This window comes from Convolutriloba macropyga, chromosome 2 (genome assembly GCF_964194025.1).
Source record: "Convolutriloba macropyga chromosome 2, txConMacr16.3, whole genome shotgun sequence".
Lineage (NCBI taxonomy): Eukaryota > Metazoa > Xenacoelomorpha > Acoela > Convolutidae > Convolutriloba > Convolutriloba macropyga.
The window spans coordinates 84,817,551-84,836,196 of NC_134469.1; the positions used below are offsets into that span (position 1 = coordinate 84,817,551).

An 18,646-nucleotide genomic window follows, 5' to 3' on the forward strand; every position below is an offset into this window, starting at 1 on the left:
TTCAATGACAAGGACCTGGAACTCAGCAAAAGGGCCCAAAGATTAAGGCATTCGAGAAAGACGATAACAGGAACAGAAGTTTTCCTGCGACAAGGAGGTCTATATGAGCATGAGACTCTAGAGTATTTCAACACGGACTTAAAGTACAATTATCAGTGGCGTGAATTGCTGATTTTTGTATATTTGGGTAATGAAGTGAAACAAATCTGGCATATGGCCAGGGAAATAACCATCAGTTTGATGACTATTTTTATTTGATCTAAAATCATATTTTGTTTGGTACGCGTGTTTCTTTCAATCGATATACTACGCAGTGGCAACAATCCTGTAATTGCACTGCAATCCATTAATCCAATGGGGGAACTAGGTTTTTTTCATAATCTAAAACAACGTACAAAGGAACAAAAATTGACAAACAAAAAGACAGTTGAACGGTGTGATGGTGAAACAAACATCGTAGTTATAAAAGCAAAAAAGGCAAAATCTGTACCAGATATGGCAGAAATTGAGATTGATACATTAGACTAATTTTTGTGTATGATATATAGGAATGGCAGAACCAAAAATCGGTGATTATTGCTACTATCTACCGGAGTTGTTCGAGGTCAGGTCGATAGTCAGGCACCAAGTGTATCGGATTGTTGGAGTAACCTCAAACAAAAGGTACGTGGTGCCACTGACGCAGCTGCAACCACCCAATATAGTGGATAGAGCCGCAATTAGCGTTGGGGAGTTAAGTGAGATGCAACACAGAATCGAGGAACAACAAAAGAAGATTGACAACAGCGAAATGCTGGGAACAGCCGGGGCTCGGCTTGAAGAGGAGCTCCGGCAGTTAAAAGTTGAAAGTCATAGATTAGGTGATCAATTGCTGGAGACCAAACGGCAACTTGAATACGCTGGGAATCAGCGGGAGTCCTGCAGGTGGAAACATTGAAAAAAGAGTTGGAGGAGGTTACAAATGTAGCCGAAACAAAAATTAGGGAATGTATCGGTCTGTTGGACGAGCGGGAGTGCTTAGCTCGGGAGTTGGAGAATGCCGAGATAGACAATAGTAAGCTAAGCAGTAGAGTAAAAACAGAGCAAACCTCAAAGAAGGTCATACAGAGGAGGCTGGAGGCGATCAACGCGCAGAGCCCGTTCAGTCGACCTCCAAACTTTTATGAACTTCTATTCCTGCCACAGGGGGCCACAAACAGTACTATCCAGAAACATTTCAAAACGTTGGCAATGCTCTGTCATCCGGACAAGGTTGGTCATGAGGACATGCTCAAAATCATTCTTCAAGCAAAGAAAATTATGGAAGACGAGGAGGCCCTTCATATTTAGAACAAGTACGGGATTGAAAAAGCACAAAAATATATGAACTCGAAAATGGACATTTGAAACTCTTACTGTGTGAGTGAGTGGAACACTCACATTTTCTAAGAGGGAGGCAGTATTGTGAACCATAATGTATGACATGCTCATAAATTACATATTAAACGCAAAATTCGAAATTTTCACAAACAAATAGAACAAAAAGAGATGGTTACTAATAGTAAACCGGATTTTAACAATAAAGAGAAAGCATCATAAATAATGATGGGAATCATCATAGAATTTCATCTTGACGGGACACGTCAAGGAATGTTTGTTCATGATGGGATTCGTCAAGCAGGTAAACCTGTAATCTGTTAGTTTAACTAACAGGGACCCGTGCGGTAGAAAATAACAATGAGAAAAACCCAAGGATATTAACGAAAATGGGTAAAAATAACCTAGGATTAATTAGCCATTGATAGGACTGAAACCAAAGAACATATTCAAAACTAAACCTTACGCAATGGAGCTGCCTCTCTTTAATTGCTTTACATCTCTCATCTTCACAAAACTTCTAATATTTACAAGCAATAGATCTAACTTTGTAGCAAACTGATTGTACATTTACATCTGCTCAATTAAATTTAAGTATGAAACCCCATTGGATAGAGGGGTCAAAAAATGCATGATTACCTTAAAGCCAATGATTTGCTGGCGGTGCCAATTGACAAAGGCTGTGGTTTCTGTGTGATGAAGAAGTCAACGTACAGGGAAAAACTTGATGAGGTGCTGAACTCAGATCAGTTTGAAAAAATAGATGGAGCAAAAGATAAAGATGAACTTGTGATCAAAAATGAAAAACAGATCAATAACAGCCTCCAACAATTAATGAAGCAAGGGAAAATTAGTGACAAAATTTATCAAAGACTCAGGTCAACAGGTTCGCAACCAGCGAAACTTTATGGCCTTGCAAAGGTACTTGAGAAAGATACACCTCTCCGACCTGTTCTTTCAATACCTGATAGCAGCTACAAAAACTTAAACAGATTTCTGACACCATTTTTCCAGAAACTACCGGGCGCAAACATTGAAACCAACACGCAAGATGCTAGAAAAGCCTTAGAGTCTCTCACTCTTGACTCTCACCTTAGAGTCTCTCACTAAACACACGCGATGAATATAGGGGGAGGGAACTCACGCTAAAATATTAGTTCAAATCATAATTTTGACCAGATGAGAATACATAGGGCAAAAAACATTTTGTGCATGCCAAAACGAAATTTGAAAAACCTCCACAAGAGGGATACTTATGGTTAGGGCAAATCCGGAATAACCCTAAAAATACAAGAACATGGCCAAAATCGAAAAATCCGGAATAGGAATGTTTTTAAATAAATTGATAACAGATGTAAATATGAGTTGTAAATAGGCTAAATATTGTATATAGGGAAAAATTTTCGATTGACTTTGTAGAATAGTTCCTAGAATTGTTTTAATTGTCTCAGACAAATGTAAATACATATTCATTTTGTCTTTTAACAATTTGTAAAACAGTTTTAACCTGACGATGAACGTAAAGTTCGAAAACGTTTGTTTTAAATATTGGAAGTAATTTTAATTTGACAAATTGGTTTCCTTTACATCAAGTCTGAAACTTGGAAAATTTTCCTCAGTAACTCCGAGGTTTAAAGTGCTTAAGAATAACACCCAACCCAAACCGTAACCATACAGTGCACGTATATTACAGCAGCAAGTCAACTCCTATGTGTATTTAGAAATCCTGGCAGTAGTCAAAAGTTAAAGCATCAGATGCAAAAGATAGAGAAATTAAAGCATCAGGATTATAATCAAAATAGATATGGTAAATAGCAATTAAAGTATAATGTGTAGTGATTTTGAATCAAGATAGTTCAGTGCTACGCTTACAACTTTGTCATGTGAAGTGAGTGTATAAGCTGAATGAATTTTTCAGAAAAGTTTCTGTCTTCAAAACAATCACGGAATGGCGCGCGAAATGAATTTCGGACCAAAATGGATCCGCCAAATGTATGATGAGAAGAAAAGCAACGAAGCCCCTCCGAGCACATCAAAGCCACAGTTAGCAAATTATCGCTATGGTTACGAAGAAATGCTCATGTTAATACCAACTGAGATGGAATATTTGGATCTTCTCGATGGTCATGAGATATATATTCACGAGCATCGCGATCCAGCTTATCAACAAAGTTTCCAACCTTCCAATCAAGCGGACTATTCCAAGTCTTTTTCTTTCGGATCAACACGAAAGCCGAAACGGACGCTAGAAAGTTCACTGAGCTACGATAGATATAGTTCTGATCCAAATCCACGAAACTATGGTCATGATCCACCGGGTGCTGTCAAATGCGAAGACCTTGAAAAAATTGAAAATGAAGTGCCTACTCCTGCACAGCCACAAACCATGGAGGAAAGTCAACGAAGTATGACGAGAAGTGAACCGCATCTGAACTCAGATGAGTCTATTGAGGAGGAGGAACGAAATCCGAGTTCTGCGATTAGACAGTGGAATAACGAAAATCAGCAGCCGAGAAACACGGATTCGAAGCATGTCCCTGCACAATCTGATGCCTTAACTCAGTCGTCAAATAAAACCGAGCCGCCTGATATATGGGAAAACGCTGATCCTAGTAAGTTGGAGAACACTAGTGGTAATACGGAAGCACGGTCAGTTACAACTTGCGAGGAGCTCGAAAAATTACTAAATGACACGCCGAGCTCCCCAGTTAAGCGAACAGTCCCCGATTTTCTTACATCACAAAGCAATTTTATTGGTTTTCAGTCAGCTTTTTCAACTACTGCCAGTAGTATTGCTGAAACCAGCACAAACTTTACGCTAAATTTGTCAAAAGAGTTGTCCGACTTCAGTAAAGCAGAAAATGTTTTCAATCTTTGCGATATCGAAAGTCCTGATCAAGAATTTTTGAACGGCTTGCTAAATAGTCCGCCGAAACCGTCAGTGACCGCGCTTGAGAACTTCATTGCCCCCAAATCAACGCAACAAAATCAGCTTATTCCAGAATCAAGCGGCGAAGTTAAACCCGTCGTCGCTCCAGTGCCTATTCCTGAGCAGGAGGCAACTGTGATTAGGGATGAGCCTCCATTGCCAGATGAGGAGGTTTGGATGTACATTGATCCCAGGGGCAGGGAGCAAGGGGCCTTCACAAGTTCGTCAATGAACAGGTGGTACGGGAACAAATTTTTCCCCGACTCCTTATTGGTGAAGAAAAAGCACGAAAATGAATATCAGCCCTTGAGTGTTTACATTGAGCGATTTGGTGATGTACCTTTTAGCCCAAGTTTTCTCAGGAAGCAGATGAAAGAACAGATTCAAAGTTCGAAGCAAGCAACAGAACATATTCCACAGTCAAATGGGTTTGTCGAAAATAACAACAATGAATGTGATGTACAGAAGAAATTGGCAGACACGGTGCCAAGTTTTAACGATAAACAGAAGCAGGGGTCACAGCCACCTCAAATTCAGGAGAACAATGTCGAAGAATTTTTTAAAGTACAAACTAAAAAGAGCCCTAATAAAACGCAAATCAATAAGAAGGAACAAAAGAGCAACTCTAAACAACCCAAATCTAAGCCAAATGCACAAGAAGTAGACTTGAATGCTATGTTCGCATTTGGAGCACAAAATCATGAAACACTGGCACAGAGCGGCGACGTTCTTAATTCTTTTAAATCCATGTCAGTGATGGAGCAACCCACGCGACCAAAGCCAATGGCTACTATCCAAAAGTCATTGCCGAACGCATCCAAACCCGAAAAGGCCGAAATAACTAGTGCTGCTGATTTAGAAAGCAACTGGTTTTCAAACAGTGTCGATACGCCAAGTGGTACTTACCCTTTCGCAAACGAGAGATCAGAAATACCGAGCATGGCGCAGATCTTGAATGAAGAGCAAAGTAGGCAACATGAACAGCAGATGAAACAAGAAGAGTTGTTTGCGATAACAAGAGAGGTTAGCAGGCCAGCTGTGAAGTCTGGCAACTCACCGTGGAATGTGGTGCAGGAAAATTACAAACCAATTGACCTGGCAGCTCTTATTCAAGGTCCAGCTGAACCAAGAAAAACTCCGATTCCCAAAAATCAATCATCGGCCGTAAACCGTGAGACAACAACCGCTGCTAGTATTGTAGCGCCACAGCCAATCACACGCCCACCTTTTGTACACTCGAATCGAAACAGTGCTGTTGTGAATGGCAGCTCAGATTTAGGGATGAATTTGCGACATGATGATTCTCCATTGTTTTTAGGACCGGGTGGATTGTCATCGGACGCACAAGCGATTAACAAAAAGAGTCCAATCAATTCGCAGCAAAAGAAAGCTAAGAAAGATAAACAGCAACAAAAGTCTATCAAAAATTTATTCGCCCAAAGTCAAGCAAGTGCAGCTGATGAATTCCACGGATGGTGTTTAGACCAATTGTTTGGAATCGAGTCTACCGCTTCCAGTGAAATTGATATTGCTACATTTTTGGAGATGTTGAAGGAATTCGATTCGCCATACGAAATTCACGATACTATCAAACAATTTCTAGGCGATTCAAAAGAATGTCAGCTTTTTGCCAAAGAGTTTATAAAACGAAAAGCTAAACTGAACCCCCCACCTCAAGATCCACCGAGCCAACCAAAATCAAGCACGTCAATGTTGTTGACACCTGGAACTAACGCCAACTCAACAAATGCCGTCTCGGCATTGCCTACTAACGTACTACAACAGTCGTCTCAACCTACGCACAATGTAGTGTTTGCCAACACTTACACCTCACCCAATCAATCTCAAGGTACAACTTCTAGGTGGAATATTCCGCCCCAGAACAATCACAACAGCGGCAGGTTACCAACACAACAGGAGCCTACGACCCCAGGCAAAACTGAACCTCCCGACGGCAATAAAAGCAATTCAAAGAAGGGAAAGCAAAAGAAGGGTCAGAAAATTAACGCAGCCTCCCTCCTTCATATTTCAAGCCAGCCGGCCCCTGATCGGGTCAAAATTGGTGAGATTGAAAAGGCGTGATGTGACGTACATCTTTTAGCACAATAATCTTGCTATTTTCTCACTGTTTTCTTGACGTAATTTTCACGTTCATGAAGCTCTTATATCCTATTTTATCCATCTATGCTTGGTGTTCCTGAGAATCCATGTGTTAACCTTTGATATCTGACTGGCTGGAGAAACAACAGTACTTTAGAACCTTTTCTGGACGAGCAATATTTGTCTACGAGCTATCTGTGGCTGATATATGGGGTGTAATGAGGTCAACAAACAGAGTTATATTTTACTACATTTACTCTTTTTGCCATTGAGAAGCCTTTACCTACAGGCACGCGAGTACACATACAGTCCTGGACAATAGTAGTAATGCTTAGTGGCTGTTTGCTAGCTGATGAATATTCGTGTTTTCTTCTATTTATGTTGCTAGCATAACTATCGTTCTCCTCTCGTGTCGTCGCCTCTCCCCCCCCCCCCCCCCCCTCCGCCCTCTTAGTGGATGACAGTTAATTTGTTAATATGTAAAAACTTGTTTTCTAACCATTCGAATCTCATTGTTGCTACTCCATACATCATAAATGGCAATTGTAAATTCAGTTTTTTTTCAGCTGTGTCACCTTTTGACTTTTGCAGTGAAGCTTCGTTTCATAAGAATTACTTCGGTTTTGACGAGTGTTAAGGATACAAAGCACTCAAAACGTAATTGTTGTTATAAAAGTTTGCATTCATAGGAAGATTTTAGTCGATTGTAAAATTAACAACGAGAGGGCTCGCTTGATTTTGCGCGTAACACCAGTTTTTCCAACATTCTACTTGGAGGAAATATGAGCGAAAAAGTTTCTAAATCTAAAACCGAAATTCTTATTATTTGAGCTATGCAAAAGCTTTTTAGTTGATCAGCTTTATAACTATGAAGCCAGAGCGGCGACCTTTATGGAGATTTCCTGAGACATGTTTTGAACAAGTAGTCTCAATCAAAATGTATTGAGATACGCAATCTTGCTTTTCCTTGTCCCTAATCATAAAAAAGATATCTCCAAAGCCGTCAGAAAATCTAAGGACGTATTCAAAAATCAGGCTGCAAAAAAGTGCTAGCAAGCAGCAATTGCTTGTGATTTCCCGAATACTAGAACAAGAATTTTAATTATTTAAGACAATGTTAAAAGGACTAATTGAGAGCCATTCTTTCAGTCGTGTGAAGTTGGACACGCGTTGAAAGCTTGGAATAAAACAAATTCTGATTTCAAAAAGCACTCTTTATTTTTAAAGTTGATTTTTATGTCCACGACGCAAAAAAAATGGAAGAAAGATGTACCTAATGTGGTTTTCATTTTAATAATGTGTATATGACTACACCTACAACATCGCGTTTTAGTATGTATTTATTAATAGCCGCCCTCATCTTCTCAGCCGGCTATTATAGCGCTCCTATTTTATACTTCGAACTTTTTTTCGCTTTACCATTTTGCCGCTTTTTCGACATTTTGCATGAAATCTTTTTTGACTTCTCTAGGCTAGTTTCTCTCTTCTCTCATTCTGCTAAAAGTGATTTTGAACATCAGTTGCTCAGCAAAGCATTTCAAAATGAACAGAGTCAGTATAAAAAATTGAAGTCAGAAATAGAAAGGGGATAAACGCATATAAAGCCCAATTTTTGATGCCCGCTATTTGAACGTCGTTCCTATAAGTCTTATTTACCATCTCTTATGCTTATTGAAATTGATAGTGGTCCCTGTAGCCTCTCTCTAAGAAACAGAAGTATGTTCAATTACGAAATGCCATCAAAATAAATCGGACTTAAAAAATGTTTTTGTACGAAAATCTTTTCTTTTCATTACATTCGATTCTTTCAATCCCAACCATGCTTATTGGAATCAACGGCGGCTGTTTTCCGGCAATCTGCCGGGTATGTTATATTTATATAAAATAACGTATTTTTAACAAGATTTTACAATTATAAATAGTGTATTTTTGATGTTTTTTAAACATTATTATTTGTTTTTTTTAAGAAAATAACGTATATAAAATATTTTTATCAATTATAAAAAGTGTATTAACAATTTTTTTACAGTTTTTTTATCTAAAAACTTAAAGTATTTTAACTATTTTAAAAATTATAAATACAATATTTTACCGTATTTTGAGCAAAGTTCAAATTAAAAACATAGCCGGCAGATTGCCGAAATAGCTGAGAAAGAATAGACTTGCGTGCCGTATAGAGATAGAAACAGATACAGATATAAGTTGAAAAAGTTATCGACGCTGCTCAAATTCTGCTAGTGAGAGGAAGAAGTCATTCAGAAAATTTGACTTTTTCAACTTTGGTGTGTGAACAAATGTCAAATAAAAAAGAGTGTCAGACGAAACAAAAAACATAGCAGAACAAGTCCTGACGTACAATTCAAAGAATTTTCATTGACTATACAAAAAACTAGATCTAGAAGCGAATGGATTGGAAAAGCCAATTAGAAAAAAATCCAATCCAAAAAATCGAAAAAGGTGAAAATCAAAGTGAAATTGCCGCATGTGGACGAAAAACCACCGGCGAGAAAGTGGTTTTGTTCAAACAGCGTTTTCTCACTCTACTTTAAAATTAGAGCAAAAAATATGAACGCCGCAAAACCACTCGCTTTTTTGCTCCACTTCTGTTTCGGCGTGACCAAGATCACTACTCCAATTTGACTTCAAAAATCACAAAAATGTGTGAACAGATCTTAAAAAAGGACACCGCCTCAATGAAATTCAAATTCTTTGAATTGTAAAAAAACCAAGAGCACTGCAATATAGCTCCGCTCAGCTTACAGCTTCGCAGCTATAAAAAGTTTTTTCTTCTATTTAATGATAAAACCTAAGTTTACCATTATATTCAAATACATTTATCATCAAATAGATCTATAACAATTTTATGTTGTTAATTTTCTGTGTTATGTTTACTACTATCAATAATATAGTTAACTGCAATCTTTGTTATATATTGCATTATAATAATCATCAATATCTATCTGATTCTTAATAGTTGCTTTTGTTAAAAATACGTTAAAAATAGTGTATTTTAATTTATAAAAGTATAGTAAACATACGTTATTTTCAAAGATAAAAATCGCAAAAAAATGCGCGATTTATAGTTGATAAAAATATGTTAAAAATACGTAATTTTTGATTAAAAAGTAAATATGTTGAAAAGAAATGTTAAAAATTAAAAATACGTTAAAAATACACTATATATAATTATAAAATATTGTTAAAAATACTTATTATCTATAAATATATAATATATACATACATTAATACACGATGTTGTCGGGGTAGTCATATACACGTTACTCATATTGCTAGATGACAGTTTAGAAAGTGAAATTTTTGTTGGATGGCAGTTTTGGCATCTTCGACATGAAATTGTAATGCTTATTTTTCCATTGTTTTTTGATCTATTTTTTTCTTCGTTTTCCCTGTCGTGTTGTTCATTTCCTCTAAAGTCACATCTAATCAAATTGAAGAAGTAATTTGTTTTGTTTGTTACCAATACCCGTTAGTTCCCCGAACAGGCAAAATTTGAGAATTTCATTGGAGACAATTTACGGTTGAAGGATAGAATGACTTTACTCAGTTGTTGCCACAAATGGATCGGTGGATTGAATTGCTGGTTTATCTTCTTGGTAATGTGAACGTTTGAAAATATTGAGAAAGTAATTGTTGTTTAAAATGACATATATTACATCTGCAAATATTTTCTGATCAACATTATATTCGATCTAAATAATGCCAAAAATATTTTCAAAAGTTACTCCTTGAGAGTTGAAATGCTTACAAGGTAATCACGAGTTAATGTGCCCCAATACTCTAAATATATAAAAAATACTCTTAATATTTTGCTCGTGTTGTTAAGAAATAGGCCCGAAAATGTTTATTGCATCTAATTGTGATCTGAAAATGTCAGTCACTAAAGCGTTGTTTCATGCTGTTGCAAAGGTCCCTGCTTAAGCATTGGATCATACTGAACACTCGATCAGGCAAAAGAACTTTTTTTGAACATAAGGCGAACATGTACGCACTGAACATGTGGAAATTAAGCGAACACCAATTAAAAGACTCAAAACAGGAACTTGAAAATCCACTAGACTATATAAAGTAAACAACTGTCACTAAAATTTTTGTTACTCAGAAAATGCGCCTCAAATAGTCAAAATAGACAGAAAAAATTAGCTGCGATAGCTAAGGGGAGCCATTATTGGCCATGTATTGAAGGTAACCTTACAGTACATAAGCCAATCAATTAAAGACATCAGAACATGGTGTTGAAGAACCAATCTAATTTTTGTCTGATTTTGTCATTATTATTTCGAGGCTAAAGGTCTCCAAGCTATCGCAGCTATTGTCTGTCAAACTGCCAGCTATGTTTCATAGTTTTAAGCATATGTTTTTGAACTAACGACATTTGCTTAGAACTAACGACATACCAGATAACACCTACAACACAGGCGGCATCCATCCCACAACCAGCATCGAGGAAACCAGCAGCTTATGTTGCAAAGCCACAGCTCCCAGAAAGGGATCGAACTTGCACATTTCGCGTCAGAGGACTCAAAGAGGCAACCGAAAGCAGCGGTCGGGAACGTCTTGAAGGAGATGTTTGATCCGTGGAAAAAGTCCGCGAACGACTGGATGTACGTTGTGAAATTGTAGACATCCGACTCGGGAAATTTGATTCCCCAGAGCAGCGAACCTCACTGGTAACAATAGACATACCTCGTAAACAACGCAAAATTCTCGCATCTGCTGGAAAGTTAAAAGATTTCACTCTCGATGGTGGTGCTGTATTTGTTTCACCAGATTATACGCCAGATGAATTACAAAGAGCAAATTATTCTCAAGAAGCGCACAGAGTTTGCAAAACCTCACGCTATAGATTACCTCTCACATGATCTTATTACGAACAACATCGACATCGGATGTATTATCTAAACCTGGGTTAGAAGTCTTATAACCGACCAAGTGGTGAGCTTTGTTGGCTACCACTTACATAGACACGACAGATAAAGTCCACTCTAAGAAGAATCACGGGGAGTTGTCTGCATTTATGTGAGGTCAAACATCCTAAATTGGAAGTTAGCGGTGAAGAATCATCTCTATCAATCTGTGTGGGTAGGATGCAGAATTGGGGACTGAGTATCTTTTATGCTTAATGTGCTTTCCACGTGATACAAGAGAGATTTGGGCTCATCTCAGAATATTTTCTGGATGGCGTCGGAGAGGCTCTTTGGCAATTACCGACTGGAACTATTCTCTTGTGCGGTGATTTTAACCAATTTTCTATGGGATAACTAGCAAACTATTCGAATCATTTTTTTACCTTCATCGCCTTCCAGAAAAAATTGAGTTCTTGATCTGGTTCACTGCTTCTCGCCAGAACTGTATTTGCAAGCAACAGCAATTCCAACCACTGTGCTCCCTGATGATGAAGGCGTTATTTTTGAGCCCTGAACTCCCCCTGAAAAGAAAACCATGATGCAAAAATTCAGAGACACGCGAAGACACAGTGTTGAGCAATTTGAAATGGCATTAGATAGAACAATTTTCTCGTTCATTAAGCAAATACAGAATACCGACGAAGCAATCCAGACACTCACTGCAGTTCTTCGGATTTTACTCGACATATATTGTCCGTGTAAAATTTGTCCGCTTGGCCAGCAGAGATCCGAAGCTTATGACACCATTATCGAAGACTCTTTCAGCGAAGCGAGACTGGCTCATCGAAAAACATCGCTATTGAGATGCAGAAGATTTTAACATGCAAATTCGGGAGAGGATATCCACTCAATTTCGACAGAATGATTCCAAAAAGGGTTCGCGGCAATGGTAGGAAAAAGTCAACGAAATGGCTGGGAAAGCCAAGACCACATCTTTGGCGATAGACATCAACGTTAATGAACTAAATAACTTTTTCGCGAATATAGCTCACTCTGACTCATACGAAGATCCTGTGCTGGCCAACATCTCCATCAATAACGCACCACAGGTTGATATCCACCAGGTATATTATGGATAGAAAAATATAAAGCCTATGGCGTGTGGAGCTGAAAGAATACCTTCCTGGGTCCTAAAAAATAATGCTCTCAATCTAGCTGAAGTCCTTTGTGATGTACTCAACAAAATCATCGAAGAAGGGGCCTCTCCACAGTCCTGGAAAATATCTATAATACGGGCTATTCCAAAAGTTAAATCACCCTGGAAATGGAAGGACCTACGCCCCGTAGCAATCACACCAATACTATCCCGGCTATTTGAAAGGGTTATCTATAAGAATTCCATGGAGCGCAGCTACAATAATCACATCCTGGGCAATGAATTCGGTTTCCGCAATTTTGGCTCTCCTTCAAATGCTGTCATCCGTATCCAAAATCTCTGTAGCGATTTCCACAACACCAACTACGAGTATGTGAGGATATTTAGTCTTGATCTATCCAAGGCGTTGGACAGGGTTCCACATCATCTGATTGTCAACAGCCTAAAAGAAAGATGGATTGAAACCTTCTATCGTGAATATCATAGCTAATTTTCTCCGAAAACGTACTCAGTACTCGGAATTGAATGGAAGTATAGTAAACATACGTTATTTTTTAAGATAAAAATCGTAAAAAATTGCGCGATTTGGAATTGATAAAAATTTGTTAAAAATACGTAATTTTTGATTAAAAAGTATGTTGAAAAATGTTAAAAATTAAAAATTCGTTAAAAATACACTATATACAATTATAAAATATTGTTAAAAATACGTTTTTATCTATAAATATATAATATATACATACATTAATACACGATGTTGTCGGGGTAGTCATATACACGTTACGCATATTGCTAGATGACAGTTTAGAAAGTGAAATTTGTGTTGGATGGCAGTTTTGGCATCTTCGACATGAAATTGTAATGCTTATTTTTCCAGTGTTTTTTGATCTATTTTTTCTCCGTTTTCCCTGTCGTGTTTTTCATTTCCTCTAAAAATCACATCTAATCAAATTGAAGAAGTAATTTTGTTTGTTTGTTAGCAATACCCGTTAGTTCCCCGAACAGGAAAAATTTGAGAATTTCATTGGAGACAATTTACGGTTGAAGGATAGAATGACTTTACTCAGTTGTTGCCACAAATGGATCGGTGGATTGAATTGCTGGTTTATCTTCTTGGTAATGTGAACGAAATGACATATATTACATCTGCAAATATTTTCTGATCAACATTATATTCGATCTAAATAGTGCAAAAAATATTTTCAAAAGTTATTCCTTGAGAGTTGAAATGCTTACAAGGTAATCAGGAGTTAATGTGCCCCAATACTCTAAATATATAAAAAAATACTCCTAATATTTTGCTCGTGTTGTTTAGAAATAGGCCCGAAAATGTTTATTGCATCTAATTGTGATCTGAAAATGTCAGTCACTAAAGCGTTGTTTCATGCTGTTGCAAAGGTCCCTGCTTAAGCATTGGATCATACTGAACACTCGATCAGGCAAAAGAACTTTTTTTGAACATAAGGCGAACATGTACGCACTGAACATGTGGAAATTAAGCGAACACCAATTAAAAGACTCAAAACAGGAACTTGAAAATCCACTAGACTATATAAAGTAGGCAACTGTCACTAAAATTTTTGTTACTCAGAAAATGCGCCTCAAATAGTCAAAATAGACAGAAAAAATTAGCTGCGATAGCTAAGGGGAGCCATTATTGGCCATGTATTGAAGGTAACCTTACAGTACATAAGCCAATCAATTAAAGACATCAGAACATGGTGTTGAAGAACCAATCTAATTTTTGTCTGATTTTGTCATTATTATTTCGAGGCTAAAGGTCTCCAAGCTATCGCAGCTATTGTCTGTCAAACTGCCAGCTATGTTTCATAGTTTTAAGCATATGTTTTTGAACTAACGACATTTGCTTAGAACTAACGACATACCAGATAACACCTACAACACAGGCGGCATCCATCCCACAACCAGCATCGAGGAAACCAGCAGCTTATGTTGCAAAGCCACAGCTCCCAGAAAGGGATCGAACTTGCACGTTTCGCGCCAGAGGACTCAAAGAGGCAACCGAAAGCAGCGGTCGGGAACGTCTTGAAGCAGATGTTCGATCCGTGGAAAAAGTCCGCGAACGACTGGATGTACGTTGTGAAATTGTTGACATCCGACTCGGGAATTTTGATTCCCCAGAGCAGCGAACCTCACTGGTAACAGTAGACATACCTTGTAAACAACGCAAAATTCTCACATCTGCTGGAAAGTTAAAAGATTTCACACTCGACGGTGGTGCTGTATTTATTTCACCAGATTATACGCCAGATGAATTACAAATAGAGCAAATTATTCTCAAGAAGCGCAAAGAATTTGCAAAACCTCACGCTATAGATTACATCTCACATGATCTTATTACGAACAACATCGACATCGGATGTATTATCTAAACCTGGGTTAGAAGTCTTATAACCGACCAAGTGGTGAGCTTTGTTGGCTACCACTTACACAAACACGACAGATAGAAAGTCAACTCTAAGAAGAATCACGGGGAGGTGTCTGCATTTATGTGAGGTCAAACATCCTAAATTGGAAGTTAGCTGTGAAGCATCATCTCTTTGAATCTGTGTGGGTCGGATTGAGAATGGGAAACTGAGTATTTTTTATGCTTACTGTACTTTCCACCTGATACAAGAGAGATTTGGGCTCATCTGAGAATATTTTCTGGATTGCGTCGGAGAGGCTCTTTGGCAATTACCGACTGGAAGTATTCTCTTGTGCGGTGATTTTAACCAATTTTCTATGGAATAACTAGCAAACTAGTCAAATCTTATTTTTTTTACGTTCATCGCCTACCAGAAAAAATCGAGTCCTTGATCTGGTTTACTGCTTCTCGCCAGAACAGTATTTGCAAGCAACAGCAATTCCAACCACTGTGCTCTCTGACGATGAAGGCGTTATTTGTGAGCCCTGAACTCCCCCTGAAAAGAAAACCATGATGCAAAAATTCAGAGACACGCGAAGACAGTGTTGAGCAATTTGAACTGGCATTAGATAGAGCAAATTTCTCGTTCATTACACAAATACAGAATACCGACGAAGCAATCCAGACACTCACTGCCGTTCTTCGGATTTTACTCGACATATATTGTCCGTGTAAAATTTGTCCGCTTGGCCAGCAGAGATCCGAAGCTTATGACACCATTATCGAAGATTCTTTCAGCGAAGCGAGACTGTCTCATCGAAAAACATCGCTATTGAGATGCAGATTTTAACATGCAAATTCGAGAGAGGATATCCACTCAACTTCGACAGAATGATTCCAAAAAGGGTTTGCGGCAATGGTAGGAAGAAGTCAACGAAATGGCTGGGAAAGCCAAGACCACATTTTTGGCGATAGACATCAACGTTAATGAACTAAATAACTTTTTCGCGAATTTAGCTCACTCTGACTCATACGAAGATCCTGTGCTGGCCAACATCTCCATCAATAATGCACCACAGGTTGATATCCACCAGGTTTATTATGGATAGAAAAATATAAAGCCCATGGCGTGTGGAGCTGAAGGAATACCTCCCTGGGTCCTAAAAAATAATGCACACAATCTAGCTGAAGTCCTTTGTGATGTACTCAACAAATCGTCGAAGAAGGGGCCTTACCGCAGTCCTGGAAAATATCTATAATCCGGGCAATTCCAAAAGTTAAATCACCCAGTAAATGGAAGGAGGTACGCCCCAAAGCAATAACACCAATACTATCCCGGCGATTTGAAAGGGTTATCTATAAGAATTCCATGGAGCGCAGCTACAATATTCACATCCTGGGCAATGAATTCGGTTTCCGCAATTTTGGCTCTCCTTCAAATGCTGTCATCCGTATCCAAAATCTCTGTAGCGATTTCCACAACACCAACTACGATTTTGTGAGGATATTTAGTCTTGATCTATCCAAGGCGTTGGACAGGGTTCCACATCATCTGATTGTCAACAGCCTAAAAGAAAGATGGATTGAAACCTTCTATCGTGAATATCATAGCTAATTTTCTCCGAAAACGTACTCAGTACTCGGAATTGAATGGAAGCAAGTCGGCTCAAAGGGAGACAAATCTCGGTGTTCTTTAGGGCACAGTCCGGGCTCCACCCGCTTTCAACTCAACAAATCAGTTTGGTAACCTTGCATACATGATTACAGACGCCAAGGCTGTTAAGTTTGACGACGACTCCTATCCATGCATTCAGGGAGTTATCTCAAGACCCGACGGCGCTGAACTATTAATACGTGAAATGATTAATTTGTGCCATCTACACGGATTCATACTAAACCCATCAAAGTCATCAGAGATGATTATGCCTCTTTCAGCACAGGCCGGCTTAGCTACACAGGATGCAGTTTTTGGCATTCCCCGCACTGGTTCGACGAAAATATTAGGGATACACGTCCAATGTAACCTCAAATTTGACACGCACATAGCAGAATACACAGTCAGAGCTTGCAGAAACTTGTACCTGTTAACTAGATTAAAACATTACAGCTTGAAGTCCAAGGAGATCGAAATGTTGTTCTCTGCTCTGGTGTTATCAGTTCGCACATATAGAATAACAGTGTGGGGTGGATCAGCCAGCTGTCTGCTAGAAAAAATCGACACAATTCAGAGGCGGGCAAAGCGTTTTGGAATTATTTCCTCTTGGCGTCCAATAAAAGACCATATCCGTGAGGCAGATCAAATTCTGCTACAGAAAATTCGCGGTCAGCATCTGCTACAGGACATTTTAACACAGAGGACAGAATACTCTCAAGAAAGACAGACCGAGATTGCCAATCAGCAGTGAAACTAATAAGTCGCTTTTTAAATCTATTTTCCCGTATAGAATACTTTGTAAATATTAATAAGCCATTATTTTAGGTAATTTAAGAGTTTCTTCTGTATTTAAATCAGTTTGGCAGTTTTTATCATTAATGCCAAATTGCTCTTTTAATTTTCGATTAAAGCGATGAAAAAGTAATTGTACGTTTTCTATTTTCCCGACTTAAAGAAGGGATTAAAACGAGGCAAAAATTTTGAAAAACACTTTGCAAGGTTTTTACTTAATGTGTACGAGTAGACACGTTAGGGAGACTTGACTAATTTTTATTAACAAGTTCCAGTCTTAAATGTTTTTTCGTCATAAATGTTTACATTGTCAAGATCCACTCTTAAATGTTTGTTTTTCTGAATCAGACCGATGTACTAACTAAAATTTGCGGCATACAATTTTTTGTTTCGTTTTTTGTTTGCACAACTGTTGATTAGTAACTAATATCTTTATTGGATACTGCATGCACGTGGATTTAGCCACCTTAAGCTGGTAGTTCGTTTCCCAGGTTGTTGACGGGCTTTTCGTTGTGCATGTGTCTTGCGGACAGAGGACTTTGGTCGGAACAGCTCTTCAAGTGTCGGAACATGTCTCTGCAATCACAATATCAACTTGAAAAATGACGCGATGATTTTTCATTTTTTCCTTTTTATTGGCATTATTTTGTTAGCAGAGTTTTTTTACAATTCAAGGAATTTAAATTATATTGGGACTCGGTCTTTTTTTAACATCTGTTCACACATTTTCACGATTTTTGAAGTCGAATTGGAGTAATGGTTTTGATTACGCTGAAACATGAAGTGGAGTGAAAAAGTGAGTGGTTTTGCGGCGTGAAGTTTTTTCACTCTAATTTTAAAGTAGAGCGAGAAAACTGTGTTCGAACAAAAATTCACTTTCTCGCTAGTGGTTTTTTGTTCACATGCGGCAATTTTTACTGTTTTTTTTTAAAATTTTTTGGATCGGATTTTTTCTCTGAATGGTTTTCCCAATCAATTCATAGCTCATTCTAGACCTAGTTTTTGTTTGAACGAAATTTCTCTTTCTTGCTAGTGGTTTTTGTTCTCATGCGGCATTTTGACAATAATTTTCAGTTTTTTTTAAATTTATTTAATCCATTTTTTTTGGAAATGGTTTCCCCAATTCTTTCATAGTCCCTTCTAGGACTAGCTCTTGTTTATTCAATGAAAATTGTTTGAATTGTACGTCGACTGGTCCTGCTATGTTTCTTCGGTGTCATTGTTTTCACAATTGATCTTACTCTTTTAAGCAGTGGTGGGGGGATTTTTTGCCATTAGCCGAAGATTAACACGTTACTATGCTTGTTCGTCATGTTCTGCCCGTTGAATTTCTCCAAATCTTTGCTCCGATAAGCAGCGATGAGTGAAGAACATGCAAAACATGGAAAAATTTAATTGCATTTCAACAAAATCTTTGGCTGAAACG

At 38.1% G+C, this 18,646-nt stretch overlaps 2 protein-coding genes across 5 annotated transcripts in view; one reads left to right on the forward strand and one right to left on the reverse strand.

Annotated features, from left to right (window-relative positions):
- LOC142334802 (uncharacterized) overlaps positions 1-18,646 on the reverse strand; it is a 66,467-nt gene that overhangs the window by 32,368 nt on the left and 15,453 nt on the right. For 2 of the 4 annotated variants that reach the window (XR_012758842.1, XM_075383113.1), the window contains exon 5: positions 17,687-17,796. The exons of 1 other annotated variant lie outside the window; for it this stretch is intronic. Coding sequence is in view for 2 of the 3 variants with exons in the window: in XM_075383113.1 (XP_075239228.1) it covers positions 17,687-17,796 (110 nt within the window). In the remaining variant the exon portion in view is untranslated. Of the gene's footprint in view, positions 1-16,523; positions 17,797-18,646 lie in introns of those variants that run through there. One more of the 4 variants, XM_075383112.1, reaches the window with a different exon arrangement.
- On the forward strand, positions 3,243-6,954 carry LOC142334798 (uncharacterized). The gene has a single exon (XM_075383108.1). The coding sequence runs from the start codon at positions 3,305-3,307 to the stop codon at positions 6,365-6,367; it is 3,063 nt and encodes a 1,020-aa protein (XP_075239223.1). The 5' UTR covers positions 3,243-3,304; the 3' UTR covers positions 6,368-6,954.

Bases quoted from the DNA above. Each gene is read 5' to 3' on its own strand.
- LOC142334798 (XM_075383108.1), top strand. From the start codon at position 3,305: ATGGCGCGCGAAATGAATTTCGGACCAAAATGGATCCGCCAAATGTAT.